Here is a 20,515-nt window from a genome sequence, read left to right as displayed (position 1 = left end):
TTTTGTAATCCCTTTTGAAATTTTGCCTAAGACGTGGGAAAGCAAAATGTTGACTGTCTTTATGTTTAAGTACATTTTTCATGTTTTTAGTTTTTTAGAAACATGGCATATTTTGTACAAGTTCTAAATGTTCCACGGAGCTTAGAATTCTGGTAATATCCTCTTAGTAATATTTTTTCAATTTTAAAAATTTTTATACCCCAAGTTAAAATTTCAAAAAGTATGAGTATAGCATAATAATATAGTATAGATGTTTAAACCAGACAACTACCTGGCCCAAGGGCTGGAGACCTTTTTCGTCTGCTATTAAATTACTTTCTGTTCTTTCGTAACAACTTGACTGTGTTAATATTTCCGACGCTATTGGCTATTCATCAAAGACCCAATCGAAAGTCGGCACAGTGTCTTCACCCCGTTGGAGGAGTTACATATAGCTTGTGCCCCCTTTTATTTGTTTACTTTAATATTGTAACGAAATATAGAATTTAGAAGAAAAAAAATATGTTAAGATGTTGGTAGCCACAGCCTGCTGGCAGCCTGATGAGGTGTATGCAGACGTAAGATTTGCTCCTTGTCAACGCTATCAGTATTCTTTTGTGTTTTGTTACTATGGCTTGTTGCCATCCTTGTTAATAGACAAAGTGACAGATTTTTAGAAAAAAGAAAAACATAAAAAAGAAGTGTTTTGTTAACAATGTACTTTTTGTAATACTGCAATATGAATCATGTCATATTTGTGTTAAAATAAAAACAAGGATGAGAGCTTCCATAAGTAGCGAAGCAAAGACATTAAGTGATGAACAGAGGAACTAAAAAAGCTAAATATTCATGGAAGTGTGTTAAAAAAGAATTTCAGCCGTCGAGAAATTTCGAATTATAGAGTAGCTTCTCTAAAAAAAATGATGAAAATGTTAACGACGACAAATCACGTTTTCCCCAAAACGGACAGACGGAGAGACATTCCGAATTTTAGAGTAGATCAGGCTCTAAAATAACACATTCTAATTTTTTACATTTATTAGCTACTAAAGGCTAGCGTTTTACACCTCGTAATTATACAGAAGATTAGTTTAAAGTCCAGTGTTCTAATAATTGGTACCATTTGACTTGCGGAAAAGTTGTAGACAAAATAGCCATTTCTTTATCTAACCAGTTCTACTATTTGCTTTTAATAAAAATTACTCAATAAATCTCGTATTTTTATCCTTTACTTCTTATAACTGCAACCATTATTTTTTATTGTCCTAACTACTTGATGTATTTTATTTAATGACATAAATATATCAAAATGAAAGAGACAAGGATGACAACATCCAATAGGTTGTGCAGCACAAAAACAATTATGTATTATAATAATAGGACCAAAGAGGCTTTTTTAAGAGGTTTAAAACGAGTGCGTTTAAAGGATTGAGGGAGTTGATCAAATATATATTAAAAAATTTTTGGGGGTATAATGACAGTTAAAAAGTTTGAAGGGGGTTAAACATCTTTTTATCCCCCTCCCCCCCCCACCCTGTTGGACGTCTATGGTAGAAATACATTATAACATATTAAAAAGCAGCTGAAACAAACTTAAAAGCAGTCTGAAAATGCAGGGAAAAAACAGAGCTCGGCAACCAAATTAACCTTCAGTCGCAGTAAAATATATTCAACTGTAATCCACTTAAAGCCGTAGTCGCCACTGGAAAATAGAGTGGATCTCACTACCCATGGTGGTAGTTATATGTTGAAGGATTAAATTTTTGGATCTTACAACAGACTATCATGTACTCCTACTGCATGAACGCACTGACCAAAAAGTGATGTCGGTGTTAGCAACCTAAATGAACAACAATTTTCCCACTGTAATAAAAATCTACGTATATTCTATATCTATTGTTGAAGGCTTTCAGACAAACATGTCAAATTACAGAAGAGTTTCGCTGCTGCAACAGTTACGTAAAAAAGGGCGGTGGGGGTTGGGGGAGGGGGGGGGAACAGGAAAAGAAAAATACCGAAGACGGCAACACATTTAATTTCAAAAACCAGAAGAGAAAGTTTAATTTAAAAGACATAGGGACAATTTTTCTTAAAATTTTATAGCATATAGAATTATAGTCCTCTATACATCGATATTTTATTACTGTTAAATGGGATGAAAGTATCCGAATATAAAAGTAACACGATGTCTGTCTATATCAAAGGACCTTGCTAGCCACTAGGCTAATATGGTTCTCCTTTACAGTTAAGTTTCTCATAGGTCCTGGTTTATAACTACTCACAAGGGAAATTTAAATTTTCCAATGCCACTTCTTTAAGTATGTATGTTGACTCCCCTGCACTTGAAAATAGCATTAAACATGTCTAGTGAAAAAAAACTAATGCTCATGGTATATTGCAGAAAAACAGTTGTAAACAAAGCAGACATAAATTAAAATAATTTCTAGATTCTATTCTACAATTATTTTTTTAGAATTTGTATCTATTTCCCAGATATTAAGTAACAGCATAGTGATAAGGGATGAAATAAAACAGGGACAACGGATCTATGATGAAGTGTTACGGTCGGATCAAACTTGCATCTCGTCATACTAATTAGTATACTAATACATATTAGTTATTAACCTACAAAAGTAAAAGAATAGAGGGGGCACAAGCTATATGTCATTCTAAATCAGCCAATAGTATCGAAATATTAACACAACCAAGTCACTACAAAAGAGCAGAAAGCAATTTGCTAGCTTTCGAAAAAGGTCCCTCCCACTTGGGCCAGGTCCTTTTCCTGGTTATAAATATGTACTTATATATTTATTACTATACTCATATTAATCAGAGGAAAAAACTTATAATTTTTAGTTTGCGATACAAGGACAACTTAAATAAAAAACAAACTTAAAATATAAGTTCTAATATTTTTTCGAAACTGATTTTTATTCGCTGGATTAGAATAGGTTCTCAGCCATATATAAAAAAAATCGTGAATCGCATCGTATTACAGAAAATTTTCAACGAATATTGAAATAAAATTGAAAAATGGTTTTAATTCTTATAATTTTTCATTTTTATTTCCGCGTAAAGCTGTCTATATACGATGCGATAAATAAATAATAATCAAAAGTAAATAAAATTCAGGTTTACGGTCCATTGGTCCCTGAAAAGCAAAATTTTAAAATGCAACTTGTAAACAACGTAAAAAAACACACCCAAAACAAGTAATACTGATATACTTTGCAATTAAAAAAGGTAAAAACAAGGTTAACAACGCCCATGAAAGCGAAGCTCAATAGCTAAAATAAAGAAATGTAAATGAAAAAGAAACTTGATATATGAACTTAGTTAGAACAAATATCTACTGTAAATCTGAGTTCAATTAATATTCTCAATTTTGATATAATAAGTAACTGGACAAAGTGTCCCAAAATTCAGCCATGTGACGTCATAAAACTGAGAGAAGAAGTGGGAAATAAAACGTCACATGGCTGATTTTCGAGACACTTTGTCCAGTTACAATACTCTCGGCTACGCCCCCTAGAGGCCTCTATGGGATCTTTAGGTTGGTTGGAGGGGAGTCAACACACTTTAATTATATTTTTAAAAAGAAAATGTTTCGATGATCATTTACGAAGTGATGTCCAGTAAGTCATACCGCTTGGCACCGCTTAGCGGAACTTTAAAATATTGGCGATTAGGGAAAACATATCGGTTTAGCGTTTAGCGAATTCTCTCGGTTAAAACAGACACACGCACAGATTCTTCTCATAAGGATATTATAATATCCTTTAGTATCCAATGTTTTTCTTTACAAATTTCTTCATAGTCCGTCTTTGCTTGTTATTAGCGTATTTCATGTAATCATGTCATAGATGATACTTATCTAACCCCTCGTATTTCCGCGGATATTAAAATGAAAAATGATAGATTAAAACCAGTTTTGTTAGCCCCTAGAGGCGAAGGCCAAGGCAAAATTGTCTTTAGTACGATGCAATACATAATTTTCAGTATGGCTGAGAACCAGTTTTAATCCAGTTTATATTAATAGGTTTCGAAACCTCACTGGAAAATAGTTTATTGCCTTGTATAATGTGTATAAATTTTAGTACATAGCAACAAGCAACTTTATTTTACCATTCTATTTATATGATTATCGCGAAGAAACTCTATAAATCCTTGTCTGTTTATTTATACTTCACAATAAGCATTTTTTATTCAATAATACTTATTGGCATTTTTTTCGATGATCCGTATATAAAAACATTTTTGGATTATTGTTTTGTTGGATCTAAATATATATAAATTTTATGTTAAATGCTTTAAAATCAAGCATTTAACAGCTTTTAACCTTTGTGAGAAATAACCCTTGAAAAATATTTTTTTAGATCATAAAATAAAGAATACTTATTGTGTTATGAAACTTTTTTTCCTTGTTTAAATTTCTTTTTATTGCATTTTTTCCAGACAGTGAAATTAGAAATTTATAAACAGGAAATCCTATAATAAAAACTGTAGATTGCGTGTATTTTTGTCTCTATGTTGCTTAAGATCTCTTAAATCTCTGTCAAAAAGTGTTTAGTTACCATACCACCAAAAATAGGTTGTTATGTCGATCCAATGACAGCCAAGGCCAATTTTTATTTAAACCATTTAGTCAGTATATATAAATGATTGACGACTTAAACTATTAAAATTGTATTCACTACTAGTGGCTTCGCCCCACTTAAGGTTAGAGGATTGGGGGTGAGGGAGTAGAACCATTATGATTTATTTTTTTTTTGAAAATAAAAAGTAAAAAAAATTGGGGGGTGGGGCTTTCATTTTTTCTAGGGGCGATATACCTTGGGAGGGTGGTCGGAACATCCCCCCAAATAGTTATAAACCTACCTGTAACTTATGAGGAGCTAAGCTACATTGTAAAGAAGAATAATATTGGTACAGCGGTTAGCGAGATCCTTTTGTACTGACTGACAGACAAGACATCCTTTTACTTTTGTGTAAGTATAGGTTTTAAATGGATATATCAAATGTAATTGTTCTTGTAAATTTTGTAACTGTCTCAGGGCGTTGTGCACCCGTTCTACTGTCAAGGAACTAAAACTGTGCAGAGAGTTGTTTTTCTTTGTGGTATCTTAGTTTTTATCAAATTAGGAAACAGCATTATTTATTAAAGAGTGTTTTTACGATTTAAAAGATTTTATTTCTCAAGCAAAAATGACAGAAATGGATAATGTTTGTCAATGTAAAACTCTATCCTATTACATAAAGTAGTAAGGTTTTTTGTCTTAACTTTTTTTTATTTTTAAAGTTAAGTCCTAGGATGGTTTTAACTGATTCATGTACTTTCCTACCCCTTCAAAAAAAATACAGAGGCTCTAGGTGCAAGGGGCGAAGCCTATAGTGAATATACCACACATGAAAAGAATCTTTTTGCCTTTGAACTTAGTCGTAATAGTATAACCTAAACTTTTCATCATTTGGCTTATTCTTACTTTTTAGCGATTTTCATTTAACACCAATTAAAAAGTATGATTATATAAGCAACTAATTAAATGATATTTATAAACACTTTTAGTAGTTTGCGTGATTTAATTGAAAAAAAGAGTAATATCTAAAATTGTTGAAGGACAGTTAGCTGTTCATTAAATGTAAATGTTTTAATCATAAAAAAAACCTACTGTTTTTAATTTTGTCAATAGAAAATCTGCTATAAAATGAAATATTACAAAATTGATGTGTTTGTCTTATAATATTTTCTGGTATTTTAGCGGTTTCCGTGTTTCAAAAATTAACATTTGTTATCTTTTTTAAAATTTCCTTTAAGGTTTGATTCTTAGCAGTTTTTAACCCTCTCAAATAATTTTATTAGCGAAAGATTTTGCATTTAAGTGTGTTCTTTTAGTATAATGCGGTTTTAAAGGCTAACAAATTTCTTTTAATAGTCAGGTTTTACACTATTTATCAGAAAGATAAACTGATAATTCTGTCTGCTTGTCCTTCTCATAAACCTTTTTTGTGTCTTTTTCCTCTCGAATTCCCAGAACAAAATTTAAAAATGGGGGGGGGGGGTGGTCTATTTGCTGTCGAGGGAAAATGCAATAAATATTTTCGTACTTTATTGTAAAATAAAGTTTAATTGTTAACAATTATTATGAAATATTGATATATTTATCATTAAAATTAATTGAAGTTTTGGTATGATTGTTTTCAATCTATTCTATTATAGGGTATTTTATAAAAGGCAGATGGTTTTAAAATACAATTTAAAAACGGCGTCTCGACTGCGACTAAGAATTGTGGAAAAAAAAACAGCTGGCTGCAGTTACAAACTTAAGTAAATTGTAGACATAAGGCCAAAGTGTTTTTAGAAGCAATCATTCCCTTTTTCGACGCCAGCGGCTGTAAATGATTGTAATTGATTTTGGCCGAGCTGCAAATTATTGGCTCAAGACGAAAGGATCTAAAGGGAAGATAGATGATAAATTGATGTACATCCCCAAAATTTAAACACAAAATTACCTCTTTTGTAAATTACAAATAGTAATTGACCCGTTTAGACACTCAACTTAATGAACCAACCAATCGAAATTCAGTAAAAGTCCCCAAATTTATTATCTTTTTTCTTTTTTTTGTCTTACTTTAACTTATGACCTGTATGAAAACAATGTGTGAATACACATTACTGCATACTTCCTACCTTTTAGGCAACTGCCATTTGGGAAGAAAATTTTTTTAAAACCATATCAATAAAATTTTACTGTATATATAAATGTATATAATATTCATTTAATTCATTTATTATTGTTTTTTTTCTATGTATGTACACAATAATAAATCTAATCTAATCTAAGCCAACGAATAAGAAAACCTTATTGCAGAACTTTGAGGACTAGTGTAATAAACAGCCAATTGTCCCCTCCCTCCCGGCCAAAGACGACTGTTGTTGCGGCATGTAAAAAAATATTTCAAAACCCTCAAGTTTTTAAAATGCTTTTTATGTGTTTTTGAGATTTTGTTTCTTGAAGCTTTTTTACCTAGACTGCTTCAACATACATGATTGGTTTTGGCAACATGGCTTATCTTTAGTTTCATCTTTTTAAATAGGCACAAGTAAATCCTCATACATATGGGAGAAAATATAGTACAAAGAAAATTTTGTGGCGTTAATAATCTACTTGAGATTTAGATATAATTAGATAGAAGAATTAGAATGTATATAGGATATACGTGGACATGTTGAAAGGGGAAAATTTGTCGTCAATTTAACTTGCTAATATGGACCACATTAATTGGTCAATACGTTAATCCAGAAGAAGGGAAGGGGATAGGGTAATGGATTTTTTTTTTTTTTTTGGGGGGGGGGAGGGGGGTTACCGTTATTTTAGCCAGCTCGAGCATCACTTTATCAGAAAACATGAAAATTTGGTAAAGCATATAAGTAATAATATATCGATTGATGGAACTAATTCCGACATAATGATAAAACGAGATCTTGGTGGACAAACAGACAGACAAACAAATAATAAATATTCTTTTTATTTTACGTCAGACTTTTTATTTTTATCCTGGCCTATTTAAATATTGTCAAGCTTATTTTTAAAATAGATTTCCTCCCTTGCAAAATATAATCTTTTTATATGTTGATTTTATCTTTTTATTATCTAATTATTCAAGCTTTCTAAATCCCAACATATTTCTTAAGTGCATTACTTTAATCCCATTATATAAAGTTGTTTGAGTTTGTTCATTAAAATCTAGTCAACCACTGAACCGATTGAGTACTTCAAATTATGGTCCCCAGAATTGTTTTTCTTGTATTCATTCGAATCCGGTGGATAGGAACCGGTTCTCATCCATACGAAAAAAACTATGTCTAGCATCGTATTATATCCAGTTTTCTACGAATATAGAAATGTACAATCACATTCTATATCCGCGGAAAGCCGTTTATAATACGATACGAGAAATAACTATTCTCGTATACATTCGAATCCGGTGGATAGGAACCGGTTCTCATCCATACGAAAAAACTATGTCTAGCATCGTATTATATCCAGCTTTCTACGAATATAGAAATGTACAATCATAAGATTAAAACTAGTTTTTTTAGCCGGTGCCTTCGGCACCTCGGGGCTAAAAAAACTAGTTTTAATCTCATAACTGTACATTCTATATCCGCGGAAAGCCGTTTATAATACGATGCGAGAAATAACTATTTGAGTCTTTGGCCAGGCCTCAGTTATAGAGTAGCTGCGCTACTATAGAGATTATTTTTAAAAAATTAAGATAAACAGTTAATGAAATTAATTGATTTTATATTAATCTTTGTCCTTCATATTAATGCAAATTAACTTTAATATTTTTATAAAGTAGCTCGACTACTCTTCAACTTAAATGGTTTACTTAAAAATCCTTATATAAGCATCAGGATGTTTGTTTATCTCTACTATGTACCGAAGGATCTCGCTAACCAATGAACCAATATGGTTCTCCTTAACAGCGTAGCTTCTCAAAGGTCCTGGGAAGTGTCATAACTTCTTTGGAGGAGGGTACCACTAACCATAGAAAAAAAGATGAAAATATTCCTTCTATACAGAGGGAGGGTTGACTTCCTTCTCCTTCCTTTAGTCCCTAGTGGCCTTAAGAGAAATTAAAAATAAGATTTTTAGACTTACATAATTGTAGGAAAGTTTGATGTAAATTGATTTGGAACTTATAAACCAGGTTTGGCAATCAAATATGTGGTCTCTGAGATGTTGGCTAAATTGAGACCTTTGTATTTAGCTATTTTTGTTGTTAGCAAAAATTTCACGGGCTGTGCAAATTTCCACATAATTACACTTTATCGCCTAATCAAAATTCATAACAAAACAAGGAGAATAATATTCACATAAAACGCAGAAATATTAATTTAATCAGAACATTTATATTAGTAGACAATCTCACCTATTAATTTGCAATTATAGAAAAGCTGCACAAATAGCGAGGACAACTAAATTTAATTATAATTCAATAACTTTGTTGGGCGAGGGGGGGGGGGGGTAGATATACCACACTTTTCTGGGATCTTGCTGAGTCAAGTATCAACTGTTGGGAATATCAAAGGATGACTCTATGCAAAATTTGAGCCGGATCCGGCCAAAACCGGCCGTGAATTTTATGAAAAACCGGTTTTTCCCGGTTTTTAGGGGGTATCTGTAAATCGATTCAGCTGGAGCAAAACCGGTTAGAGGTACAAAAAATTTTACTTCACATGAAATTTAGCCAATGCAATTGCCTACAAAAATGTACTTCATCATCAACTTGATTGGACAACTCTTTCCCCTCCTAAATGTCCATTAAAACCTCGGAAACGGCAAAAATCGCCAAAATTCACGCCTTCGGCGGCAAATAACGGCTAAACGGTCAGCCGGAGGCGAATGAAACATAAATAAAGAAATGTCTGCCTCAAAAAGTTGTTCAACATCAAAGAGATGCTTGAAGTCTCTAAAACGACTCCTTCCCCTCCTTTAAGGGGAAAAACTGAAAAAACGTGATTTTCAAAAGTATGACCACTTCGTGGGTGTGGGGGGCACTGAACCCGTCACCCCAGGGTCACCAAATATAAAGTCTAGGCGGCCTACAATGCTGAATTTTCACCAAGTGAAAGTCTTGTGTCATTATCTCTTATGAGAAAAAAGTTATTAATTAATTAAAATTTCAAATTGTGATTTTTTGATGGATTTCTTTGATGAAATGACAGGCCGGTCAATTTTTAGGCCATTTTTTGCGGTTTTTGGGCCGTCACGCCCAAACGGTTTGAGATAATCTCACGGGACCTTTTGCCCAACCTAAGTCTGGTTATTTGTGAGGTCTAGGAAAAAAAACAGACTTAAGCAAAAGATTATAATTATAATCTTTACACAGAAAAATGGCACGAGGTGAGGGTTTGAGGGGGCAAAATGAGCTGACCAGCGATTTTTGACGGCGCGCAGCGACGTCGTGCTTCATCCAATCCGGGATTTTTTTTTTCTTAGACCTTACTAATAACCAGGCTTAGGTCGGGCAAAAGGTCCCGTGAGATTATCTCAAACCGTTTGGGCGTGGCGGGCCGAAAACAGCAAAAAATGGCCTAAAAATTGACCAGCCAGTCATTTCATCAAAGAAATCCATCAAAAAATCACAATTTGAAATTTTAATTAATTAATAACTTTTTTCTCATAAGAGATAATGACACAAGACTTTCACTTGGTGAAAATTCAGCATTGTGGGCCGCCTAGACTTTATATTTGGTGACCCTGGGGTGACAGGTTCAGTGCCCCCCACACCCACGAAGTGGTCATACTTTTGAAAATCACGTTTTTTCAGTTTTTCCCCTTAAAGGAGGGGAAGGAGTCGTTTTAGAGACTTCAAGCATCTCTTTGATGTTGAACAACTTTTTGAGGCAGACATTTCTTTATTTATGTTTCATTCGCCTCCGGCTGACCGTTTAGCCGTTATTTGCCGCCGAAGGCGTGATTTTTGGCGATTTTTGCCGTTTCCGAGGTTTTAATGGACATTTAGGAGGGGAAAGAGTTGTCCAATCAAGTTGATGATGAAGTACATTTTTGTAGGCAATTGCATTGGCTAAATTTCATGTGAAGTAAAATTTTTTTGTACCTCTAACTGGTTTTGCTCCAGCTGAATCGATTTACAGATACCCCCTAAAAACCGGAAAAAAACCGGTTTTTCATAAAATTCACGGCCGGTTTTGGCCGGATCCGGCTCAAATTTTGCATGGAGTCATCCTTTGATATTCCCAACAGTTGATACTTGACTCAGCAAGATCCCAGAAAAGTGTGGTATATCTAGGGGGGGGGGGGGGGGGTCGAAAAAAGTGTAAAGGGCACCTCTGATATTATAATTTGTGTCCAAAATAGCTAAAATATCATAAATTGAAGGGGAAAAATGGATAGCGGAGTGTAACCCCCAGCCTAAAAGTACTGCATAAAGGTAGCAAAGTTATCAAAGATCTTAACGAGCACAGAGAAAGACATCGTACCGCTGTACCAAGTTAACTAAAATATGTACAAAGATTTCTTGAGAGGGGATTTTAAGATAAAGATTTAACCTACCCTATGTATATATCAAAATCCTTTCCATGGTCAAAATAAAATTTTCCCATTCGAACAAATTTTTTTTTAATCTATAAAATCTCTGTTCTACTCCTTTAAGAATAATTGTCCCAAACCGTTCAATAGATCTTATTGACTAATTAATAAATGAAAAAAAAAGGAAATAAAGTTTCGAAAATGGATATAGATATACGTGGATATTATGATAGGGGGGAAATTATCGTCAATTTAGGTTGCTTACATGGAAATCATTTATTGATCAGTTCGTTTATCCAGTTGGAGGGGAGGAGATGGGGAAAAGAGGACGGATGTGGGTTACGTTATTTTAGCCAGCTGGAAGTTTCACTTTATTAGAGTACATGAAAATTTGGTGTAAAATCCAAGGAATAATATATCAATTGTTCCGAAAGAATGATTATTTGCCAACTTTTTCTAAGAATGAAATGTGGTTTTTTGTGTATTGTGATTCAGAACATTTTGCAACATTTTATGTTAGACTGATATTTTTGAAAAATTGGAGGCAATATGATTTTTCTTCAGGAGCAATAACCTTGTCTCTTAATTAATAATCACTGAATGTAAAAATAATTAGCCTTTAAAAACAAGGACGATAATAAGCTGAATAATCCTACTAAAGTATTAAGTTGTTTTTGAGATGTATGAATGATCTGTAAGATCTCTGCAACGGCTAAACCAATTGTTCCATAAGTTTCAGAAAAGATTACGACATATTTTCTTCCTTTTTAAAGCGATACTTTTCTAAACTTAGGGTCGGTCCGTACGTGAATTTTCGTGAATTTAGGCATATTAGAGTTGTCCTATCGATTTCAATTTTGCGTAATGATTTCTGTAGTAGTTAGGTACAATTCAAAAAGCGTAGCAACTCTATAATCAATACCAGAATGTTCGTACGTTCATTTTAAACACGTTGATTTTTATCTTTTTTAACAACCATTTTTATGTAATATAATCATCCCATTGATCTGATTCCTATTACAATAAGGTACAATATTATAAGCGCAGCATCTCTATAACCAAGTTCTTAAAATGTCAGTATGTCCTTAAACAGTATTCTGTATTTAAGTAGTTTTGGAACAAATATACGTATAAATTTGTCAAAACTTTATATATTTTTATTTTAGGATGGTACCCAAAGCACTAATTCATTAGCTTAAAAACTTTGCTAACTTTTGTTAAATTTTAATTGGTTGGTTCAAACTAACAGTACCCATAATTACAAGCCTTATTTCTAATCTACAGAAAAGGTTAATTTTGTAAATCATCATTGGGGTCCCTGAAAAGTAAATTGTAGATCATTAAGGACAAAAGTAAATAGTATATTTTTAGTTATAAAATCTAGTTTGATTAGGTTAAGTTGGATTTGTAAAGGCTAATTAAAGTTAGGTTTGGATAGCCCCATAAATTGTATCAAAGTTAATACAAAGATATACAGATTGAGAGTTGATTGTATTTTAGAGTAGATTTACTTTAAGAATTGTAAAAAAAGTATCTGACTAATTGATAATAATCTTTGTTTATCATTGCTTTTGCTATCATTACAAAAAAAAAAGTAATGCTCTTTATTATAATAGCGCGCGGTTGCACTCCTAGCCTGTAGGAGCTTTATAGATTAACTAGCGGCTTCGCCCCTAGCCTCTAGGGGCTTTGCCCCAAGAGGTTTGATCAAACCAATTTTTCGTATTTTAGATTTAAAATAAAAAATAAAAAAAAAATTTTTTTGGGGGGGTAGTCGACCCCACTATTTTAATTTTAGTTTTAAAAAGAAAAATTTTTTTTTTTTTTTTGGGGGGGGGTATTTTTCATTTTTGGAGGGGTTAGGGGTGTCCCACCCCCCAAGAAAATAGTTATAAACCTTCCCGGTAACTATGAGAAGCTACCCTGTAAAGGAGAACCCGATCGGTTCAGCGGTTAGCGAGATCCTTCGCTACAAACAAACAGACAAACACACAAACACACAGACAGACAGACATCGTTCTACTTTGTATTATAGATAAAAGTATGTAAGTAAAAAACAAATATAAATCTTCCCTATAATAGAGATCTGATCAGTAGTTAGTGATGATACTACCTTAGTTTAAAGAAAATTGGCACCGATAAATTTTCTATAAATTAAACTAAAACTTGCGGCTACGCCCCTAGAGGCTTCTAGGGGGACTTGAGGAGAGAGTCAAATTTAATAATTAAATTTCTTATTTTAATTTTAAAAGAAAAAGTAAAAAAAAATTTTGGGGGGGGCGAAAATTTTTTTTGGGGGGGGAAGGTTGCCCCCCCCTCATTTTTAATTTTAGTTAAAAAAATTAAATTTTTTTGGGGGGGGGGATTTTTCATTTTTTTGGGGGGGTTGGGGGTGTCCCACCCCCCAAGAAAATAGTTATAAACCTCACCGGGACCTATGAGAAGCTACCCTGTTAAGGAGAACCCGATCGGTTCAGCGGTTAGCGAGATCCTTCGGAACAAACATACAAACACACACAAACACACACACAAACACACAGACAAACACACATCCTGTTACTTTACTATAAGGATTGATGATTTTTACGAGTGTAGCATCTCTAATACCTGGATATCTATCTGTCCCGTCCCTCTGCACTATCGCCCTTTTTTGTGTTTTCATTTTTTGGGGGAGTTGGGGGTGTCCCACCCCCCAAGAAAATAGTTATAAACCTTCCCGGGACCTATGAGAAGCTACCCTGTAAAGGAGAACCCGATCGGTTCAGCGGTTAGCGAGATCCTTCGGTACAGACAGACACACAGATACACAGACACACAAACAAACATCCTGTTACTATAGTATAAGGATTATATTTTTTTTTCTAAAAGCTTTAGTATGTGTTTAGTAATCTTTACACATAATGTAATTGTTTTAGCTACATAGCCTTTTTGGCATAATAAAAAGATGCTTTAATTTTTGTTGTAAATCGTTTGAATGTTTTTAACATGCTTCAATTCATTTTTAAAGTGTTGTCAAGTTAAAGATAAAATCGATGCTTTTTCTTTAACTAATGGATGTGACTTTGGTACAATTTCAATTCATCTTCTTATTTATTAAAAGGATAATAAGGGTGAATTTCAGGAATAGAAAGAGATAGGACAATGGGCGATAATTGGATTTACATTCCCAAGGATGATACACAAAATTACACATTTTGTAGATTACAAGAAGGGAGTGAAAGTGAAACGTTTGGACACTAACATTAATGAAACAACAAATTTCATGAAAAATCTTTTCAGTGGTTAGGAAAAACTAAAGCTTAAGTACTATAAATGGGGTATTCCTGTCCAGTTTTTTGTTTAGGACCGTTAGGTCATCATTTATTCACTGGACAGGAATATCATTCTCATTCAAACAAAAAACTCATTTTTTATGCTAAAATGTGGTTTAATTTTGGTTTTTAATTTTTATTTATTTCCCGGCTATGATCATTTATATCCCTGATATCAAGTTTCTTTTAATAATTAATAAAAATTCTAAAATCTTCCAAAAAAAATTAAAAATCTTCTAAAAATGACTACCTCCGGAAAATAAATGACTACCTCCGGGAAATAAATGAATATTTACATCCACTATTTAAGGGGTTGTTTATATGGGAATGTATAGTTAGTAGTTGCTTCGCCCCTTGCATCTACAAAAATTAATGAAAATAAACCAACCAAAGATATTTATAAAACTTTCCTGAAATCAAAACCAATTTGGACCAGCTTCAGACAAAAAAACCTATTGATTTATATGATAGGATATATGTAGGTTGATTGTCTATTTGGTCATTAAGATCTTTCTTACCAACATTGGCATTATAAAGTTCTGCATTGCATTCATGTATCTAATGGTCCTATAATTTTTTATTATAGGAGGGGTTATGAAAACACCCTCCCTAAGAAATTTAACTACCTATGAAATATTCTTCAAAATTTAGGTTGTCTGACATTATGAGTATACAAATGATTTTAAAATCAAAATGCTAAAAGATTCCATTTTCATAATGTCCAGACGGCTAGTGGCAAAAATATTAGTGTGACATAAAAGAAGCATTATAATGATTATAAAAACAGGCATCCATGAAAAATATCGCATACCAATTCCTTTCTCTTAGTTCACCGAATCGAGAAAAAAAACATCGTAAAACATAAAATGTAAAAATAATAAAGAATTGTTTTTACATTACTTTTGCTTTTTTGTACGTATTTCATGATATATTGTATAAATTATAAGTTGATATAATTTTTTTTATTGTTTTTGAAAAAAAAAAAAATCTAATTAACATTTAAATATGGACAAATTTGGTATAAGCAAGGCTATAATCTATAATAAAGTCTTTGAATATATGAATATAAGTATTTATGACTATGTACCCAAAAGCATTTGTTCAAGTAATTTTAACTATTGATTATAGTTTTACTACATATATAATAATCAATGTACATTTGCTATCTGATTTGTTAAGCTTCGCTGTAATGGATGTTGTCATGCTTGTTTATAGTACAAATTCTTCCTTTTTATTTCTTATTTTATAAAAAAACGTCTTCCCACAAAATTAGATCTTTTATTTTAATCATTATATACCTCGGATGGGAACATAGATTCTTAAAAAAATACAACAGATATGATTTTGTCCTTAGGTAGCACAACCAAATGAAAAATATTTATTTTTTGGTAAAAAAAAACTTGGTAGGTAAATTTTTTATGAGTTTAGATGTAATGTATAAAGGTAAAATTATGTATGAAATTTGAGGACGGTCTAGCTAATACAATAAAGGGATATAGGAGAGTAGGAATTTATAGCATTGTATTATAGACAGATTTTCGCGGATAAAAAAATATAAGATTGAAACCAGTTTTTAGCCCCCGGGGAAAAATTGGAAAATTGTCTGTAATATTATGACTTAAATAATTTCTATTATGGCTGAGAACCAGTTCTAATCCAGCGGATATCATTCGGTTTCGAAGCTAAAATATAACAATCTTTGATTTAAATAGAACAGTTAACTGTAATAAAGTAATATGATGTAGATCATACAAATAACAAATAATTAAAGATAAGTCGGTAATATACTTTTTAGTAAGGCTTACAAACTGATTAATATCCGCTGGATTAGAACTGGTTCCAAGCCATACTGGAAAAGCATGTATCGTGTCGTACTATAGCAAATTTTCTACGAATATTATAATAAAAATCTTAATACTGATACATTTCATTTTAATATCCGCGGAAAGCTGTCTGTAATACGATACGATAATTAACTCTTCTGAATACCAATTCCTTTCTCTCTTAATGATTGATAAGGCTGTAGAAAATTTTAAAAAATCATTGAGGTAAAAAGGTATGGTGGCTATTTACAATTTATTTTCGTGTTTTTATATTATTGCTTATAATAAAATAGCTAGGTTTCTGAGAATTGGATTAAAATTTAATAACATAATTAAAAAGTTTACTTGTCTGTCTGTTTTAAAAAGAAAACTAGAAAATTTTTATTTTCTTTATCAGTGAAACTTGATAGAGGTCATGGTGAATAATTTAGGGTTATTATGTTACTAATGGATATATTTGCCCTTGTTTTATTAGATTATTTATTTTTTCGGCCACATTTGTTTGTCTTTAAGATTTATTTTATTGATAATGTTATCCTTGCTAATTTTCACTATTTTTAGGGAAAATATTTAGTTGTTTTGGAAGCTGTCAAATTTATAAATCTTATGATTTCTTATATTTCTTTGTCTTTATAAGTATAAAAGAGTTAGGCTTCAAAGATTTTCTTGGAGGAAGAGGGATGTGGTAACTAAAGAAAAATTAGTTCAAATTTTACTCCTATAAAACTAGACTTAAATCATTTCTGCATACAGTAATTACAAAGAGCTATTATGCTAAACAGAAAAAAAAACAATAAATGATGAGCTTACAATTGTAACCATTTCCTTCAAAAATAGAACAAAATGATGTTTGGTGTAAAACAATGTTGGAAAGAAATTTTTTTTGCAGATACAATTTCCCTGTTTCAAATAGTATAAAAATTTATCTTTATATAATTGTTTTTGTTAGAGTCGGAAATAGCTAGATTATAAAAAAGATTGAAAGAGGAACGAAACCATCAAAAAAGCGTAGCAGAGCACAGCAGACAATCAGACAATAATTAGCTGTTACTTTAGCCTTTTAGTAAAAAAAACTAACTAAAATAATGAAAATGTTAACAAAAGATTCTTAATGCTAAAGAATGGCCATTTTCTTCCTTTTTTGTTGCCTTTTAGTACCTTAAAATCGACCTAATTTTTTTTTTAAAACTTAAATTACTTAAAAAGTAAGAGGTCTACAAAAAAAACGATTGCATATCTGAATTCTATGAAAAATTTTACATCAACTACTTACAAAAAGCACCGGCTAGCTATAAAAAAAAGTTAAGACGCCTTCTTTAAAAATAAAAGTTAATGAAATTAATTTTCGTCTGCTGTTAAAGGTTCCTTGTAATTTGGGACATGTAGTTATTCTATACCTATATGAGCGACAATTTTTTACCTTATGAAATATTTTCGACTGATTTTTTATAAAACGGCTTGATTTATTGCTTCAAGATCCACGACAGATCTATATAGAAAATAAATGTCTATAAATGCTCGAGTCTTCCAATGGTAGAGTGTTTAATACTCATATTGCTCTAATAATCTTAATTGAACTCTCATTGACCAAAGCGATAAGACCTTTATTCTATTGTTTATGGAATAAATCAAGTTTTTCACTTCATTTTGATATTTCATATTTGAATTTCATTGAAGTATTTAATCTTTATTTAAGAAACAAAACATATGCGTTCATAATATAGTAAATTTAGGAAAACTCTGTTTTAAAAGAATTCGATCGTGGCGACACTTCCTATGTGAGTTCAAATATTAAAATTTTAATTTTAATCATATTAACCCTTTGGTGATGGTAATGTAAAAATAATATTATTGAAAAAATCGTTTAAATTATTAAATAATTACTCCTTTCTTTTACATAGTAAATTGATTTATTGAGAAAAAGATATGTACTTATAGATAACTAGCCAATAGCGAGATATTTATATCGAGCCAACTCTAGTCTAAAATATACACCTAGACTTATATTCTATTACTTACCCCTCGAAATCTACCCGTCTGCCGGCAATATTGAATTGTTGGGCTGAAAGCAAAGTTGCACTGTAACCAAGGACAACGAAAAGCAAAGCTCTGTAGCTAAGGCTCAACATTTTTCACATTATATGTCTGAAAATAGAAGAAAATTAATAAAAAGATAAAAGTTTTGGTACAAGAATATATAATTTTTAACAAACGGATAAAAAGACCAACTTAAATAAAATCTTGTAAATTTTTTTTATCTAGCTTTATATAATGAAATAAAAGGATGTTTGTTTGTGTGTGTACCGAAGTATCTCGCTAATAAGCGCTGAACCGATATGTTTCTCCATTACAGGGTAGCTTCTCATATGTCTGGAATAGTTTATAACAATTTAAAGGAGGATGTTAACCTTAGGATGTACTTTTCTTTTTGCTAAAACAACGGGGTGGATCAAATTCAATTCACCACCATCTAAAGTGCCCCTAGAGGCCTCTAGAGGGCGTAGCCGCTAGTTTTTAATATTTAAACAGGAACTTAAAAAATAAACATTTAAAAATGTATGAAATATTTTTGTACTTCCATATGAAGCCTATCAAATTGTCACCTAATTAAATCTATATAAAGACGATTATATCCAATCATAACAAAACAATTTATTTTTTTAAAATAATAATATTAAGCATTGGTTTGTCTATTTTAAATTTTGTCTTAAACTCTTAAATAACCCCCTAGATGGAGCTGACTTTGCACTAGTACCCAAAGTTTACTCGTTGGCTTGAAAACTTTGGGTACTTTTTATTATATTTTGCTTTTGCTTTGTTTGTTTCTTAAGTTGAGTATTTAAACGTTTCGACCAATAGTTCTAATCTATAGAATGATAAGTTTTACATATATATCATTCATCAATTTATCGTTTATTTTCTTATCCCTTAAGATTCCTGCGTTAAACCTCTTTAAAACTTTTACTACGCTTCCTTTTTATATTGTTTGTGTTTGTTTATGTATATCAAGCAACAAATTAGACTTGACAAATCATAAATGTTATTCAAAGTTTTGCAACTAATAACCAGATCATTTAATAAAACTCTAGGTGTCAATAAAAACACAATTAAACGGCACACTCCATATTAATTAATATTATTATGCATTTTAACAATGGATTTATTATTACTTGGATCTAACATCAAATTATCATGACAACTTGTAGCTGGCTAAAATAACTATCACCACCCCCCCCCCTTATTCACCCCTTTACCCCAAACCCTTACCTCCTACTGGATGAACGAACAGCCCAATAAATGATGACCATATTAGCAACCTAAATTGATGACAATTTTTCCTCTGTCATAATATCCACGTTTATTCTATATCCATTTTTCAAGCTTGACAGCTTTTATTATAAACAAGAAAGATTGTTTAAGTACAGTAATAACTATTTTTTTGTATTTTTGTAATATTGATCATTCTGAAATAGGTAATCAAAATATTCTGTCAATGTTTGATTACAAGGCAAAACTTGAAAAGTGTCTCTTCCCTTTGTGGAATCATAATGAGTATAGAAGAATCTTAATTTTTTAATACAAAGGGTTAAAACTTAACTATTTTTTTAAAAGTTTTAAGCCATTCCATTTTTTTGCAACCTTAAGGTGCATAACCCTTTGGGTAATGTATGTGTATCTATCTAATGATATAACCAGATGGGTTAGTTAGTTAAATCCTTTTATTGTTGAGATTGACGTAACTGATATGATAAAAAAAACTGATACCGTTTAAGTGCAATTTGTTTTATGAGCTTTTTATATCATATATACAGGGTGTCCGGTAATATATCACATATACAGGGTGTCCGGTAACATATCACATATACAGGGTGTCTAGTAATATATCAAATATACAGGGTGTCAGGTAACATATCACATATACAAGGTGTCCGGTAACATATCACATATACAGGGTGTCTAGTAATATATCACATATACAGGGTGTCTGTTAATATATCACATATACAGGGTGTCTAGTAATATATAACATATAGAGGGTGTCTAGTAATATATCACATACACAGGGTGTCCGGTAACATATCACATATACAGGGTGTCTAGTAATGTATCACATAAACAGGGTGTCTAGTAATTTATCACATATACAGGGTGTCTAGTAATATATCACATATACAGGGTGTCTAGTAATATATCACATATACAGGGTGTCTAGTAATATATCACATATACAGGGTGTCTAGTAATATATCACATATACAGGGTGTCTAGTTATATATCACATACACAGGGTGTCCGGTAACATATCACATATACAGGGTGTCTAGTAATGTATCACATAAAC

The 20,515-nt window shown here is 31.7% G+C and overlaps 1 protein-coding gene across 2 annotated transcripts in view; it reads right to left on the bottom strand.

Moving 5' to 3' along the window:
- Positions 1–18,320, bottom strand: part of LOC145328545 (uncharacterized) — a 29,687-nt gene extending 11,367 nt beyond the window's left edge. For both annotated transcript variants that reach the window (XM_080172276.1, XM_080172277.1), the window contains exon 1: positions 18,193–18,320. In XM_080172276.1, coding sequence (XP_080028402.1) covers positions 18,193–18,302 — 110 coding nt within the window. In that variant the 5' untranslated portion in view covers positions 18,303–18,320. The remainder of the gene's footprint in view (positions 1–18,192) is intronic.
- Positions 18,321–20,515: the final 2,195 nt, after the last annotated feature.

This window comes from Acartia tonsa, chromosome 9, assembly GCF_053477335.1.
Source record: "Acartia tonsa isolate MP-2025a chromosome 9, ASM5347733v1, whole genome shotgun sequence".
In the NCBI taxonomy this organism is placed as follows: domain Eukaryota; kingdom Metazoa; phylum Arthropoda; class Copepoda; order Calanoida; family Acartiidae; genus Acartia; species Acartia tonsa.
The sequence above is the reverse complement of the archived record's forward strand: the minus strand, read 5'-3'. Positions and strand labels throughout refer to the sequence as shown.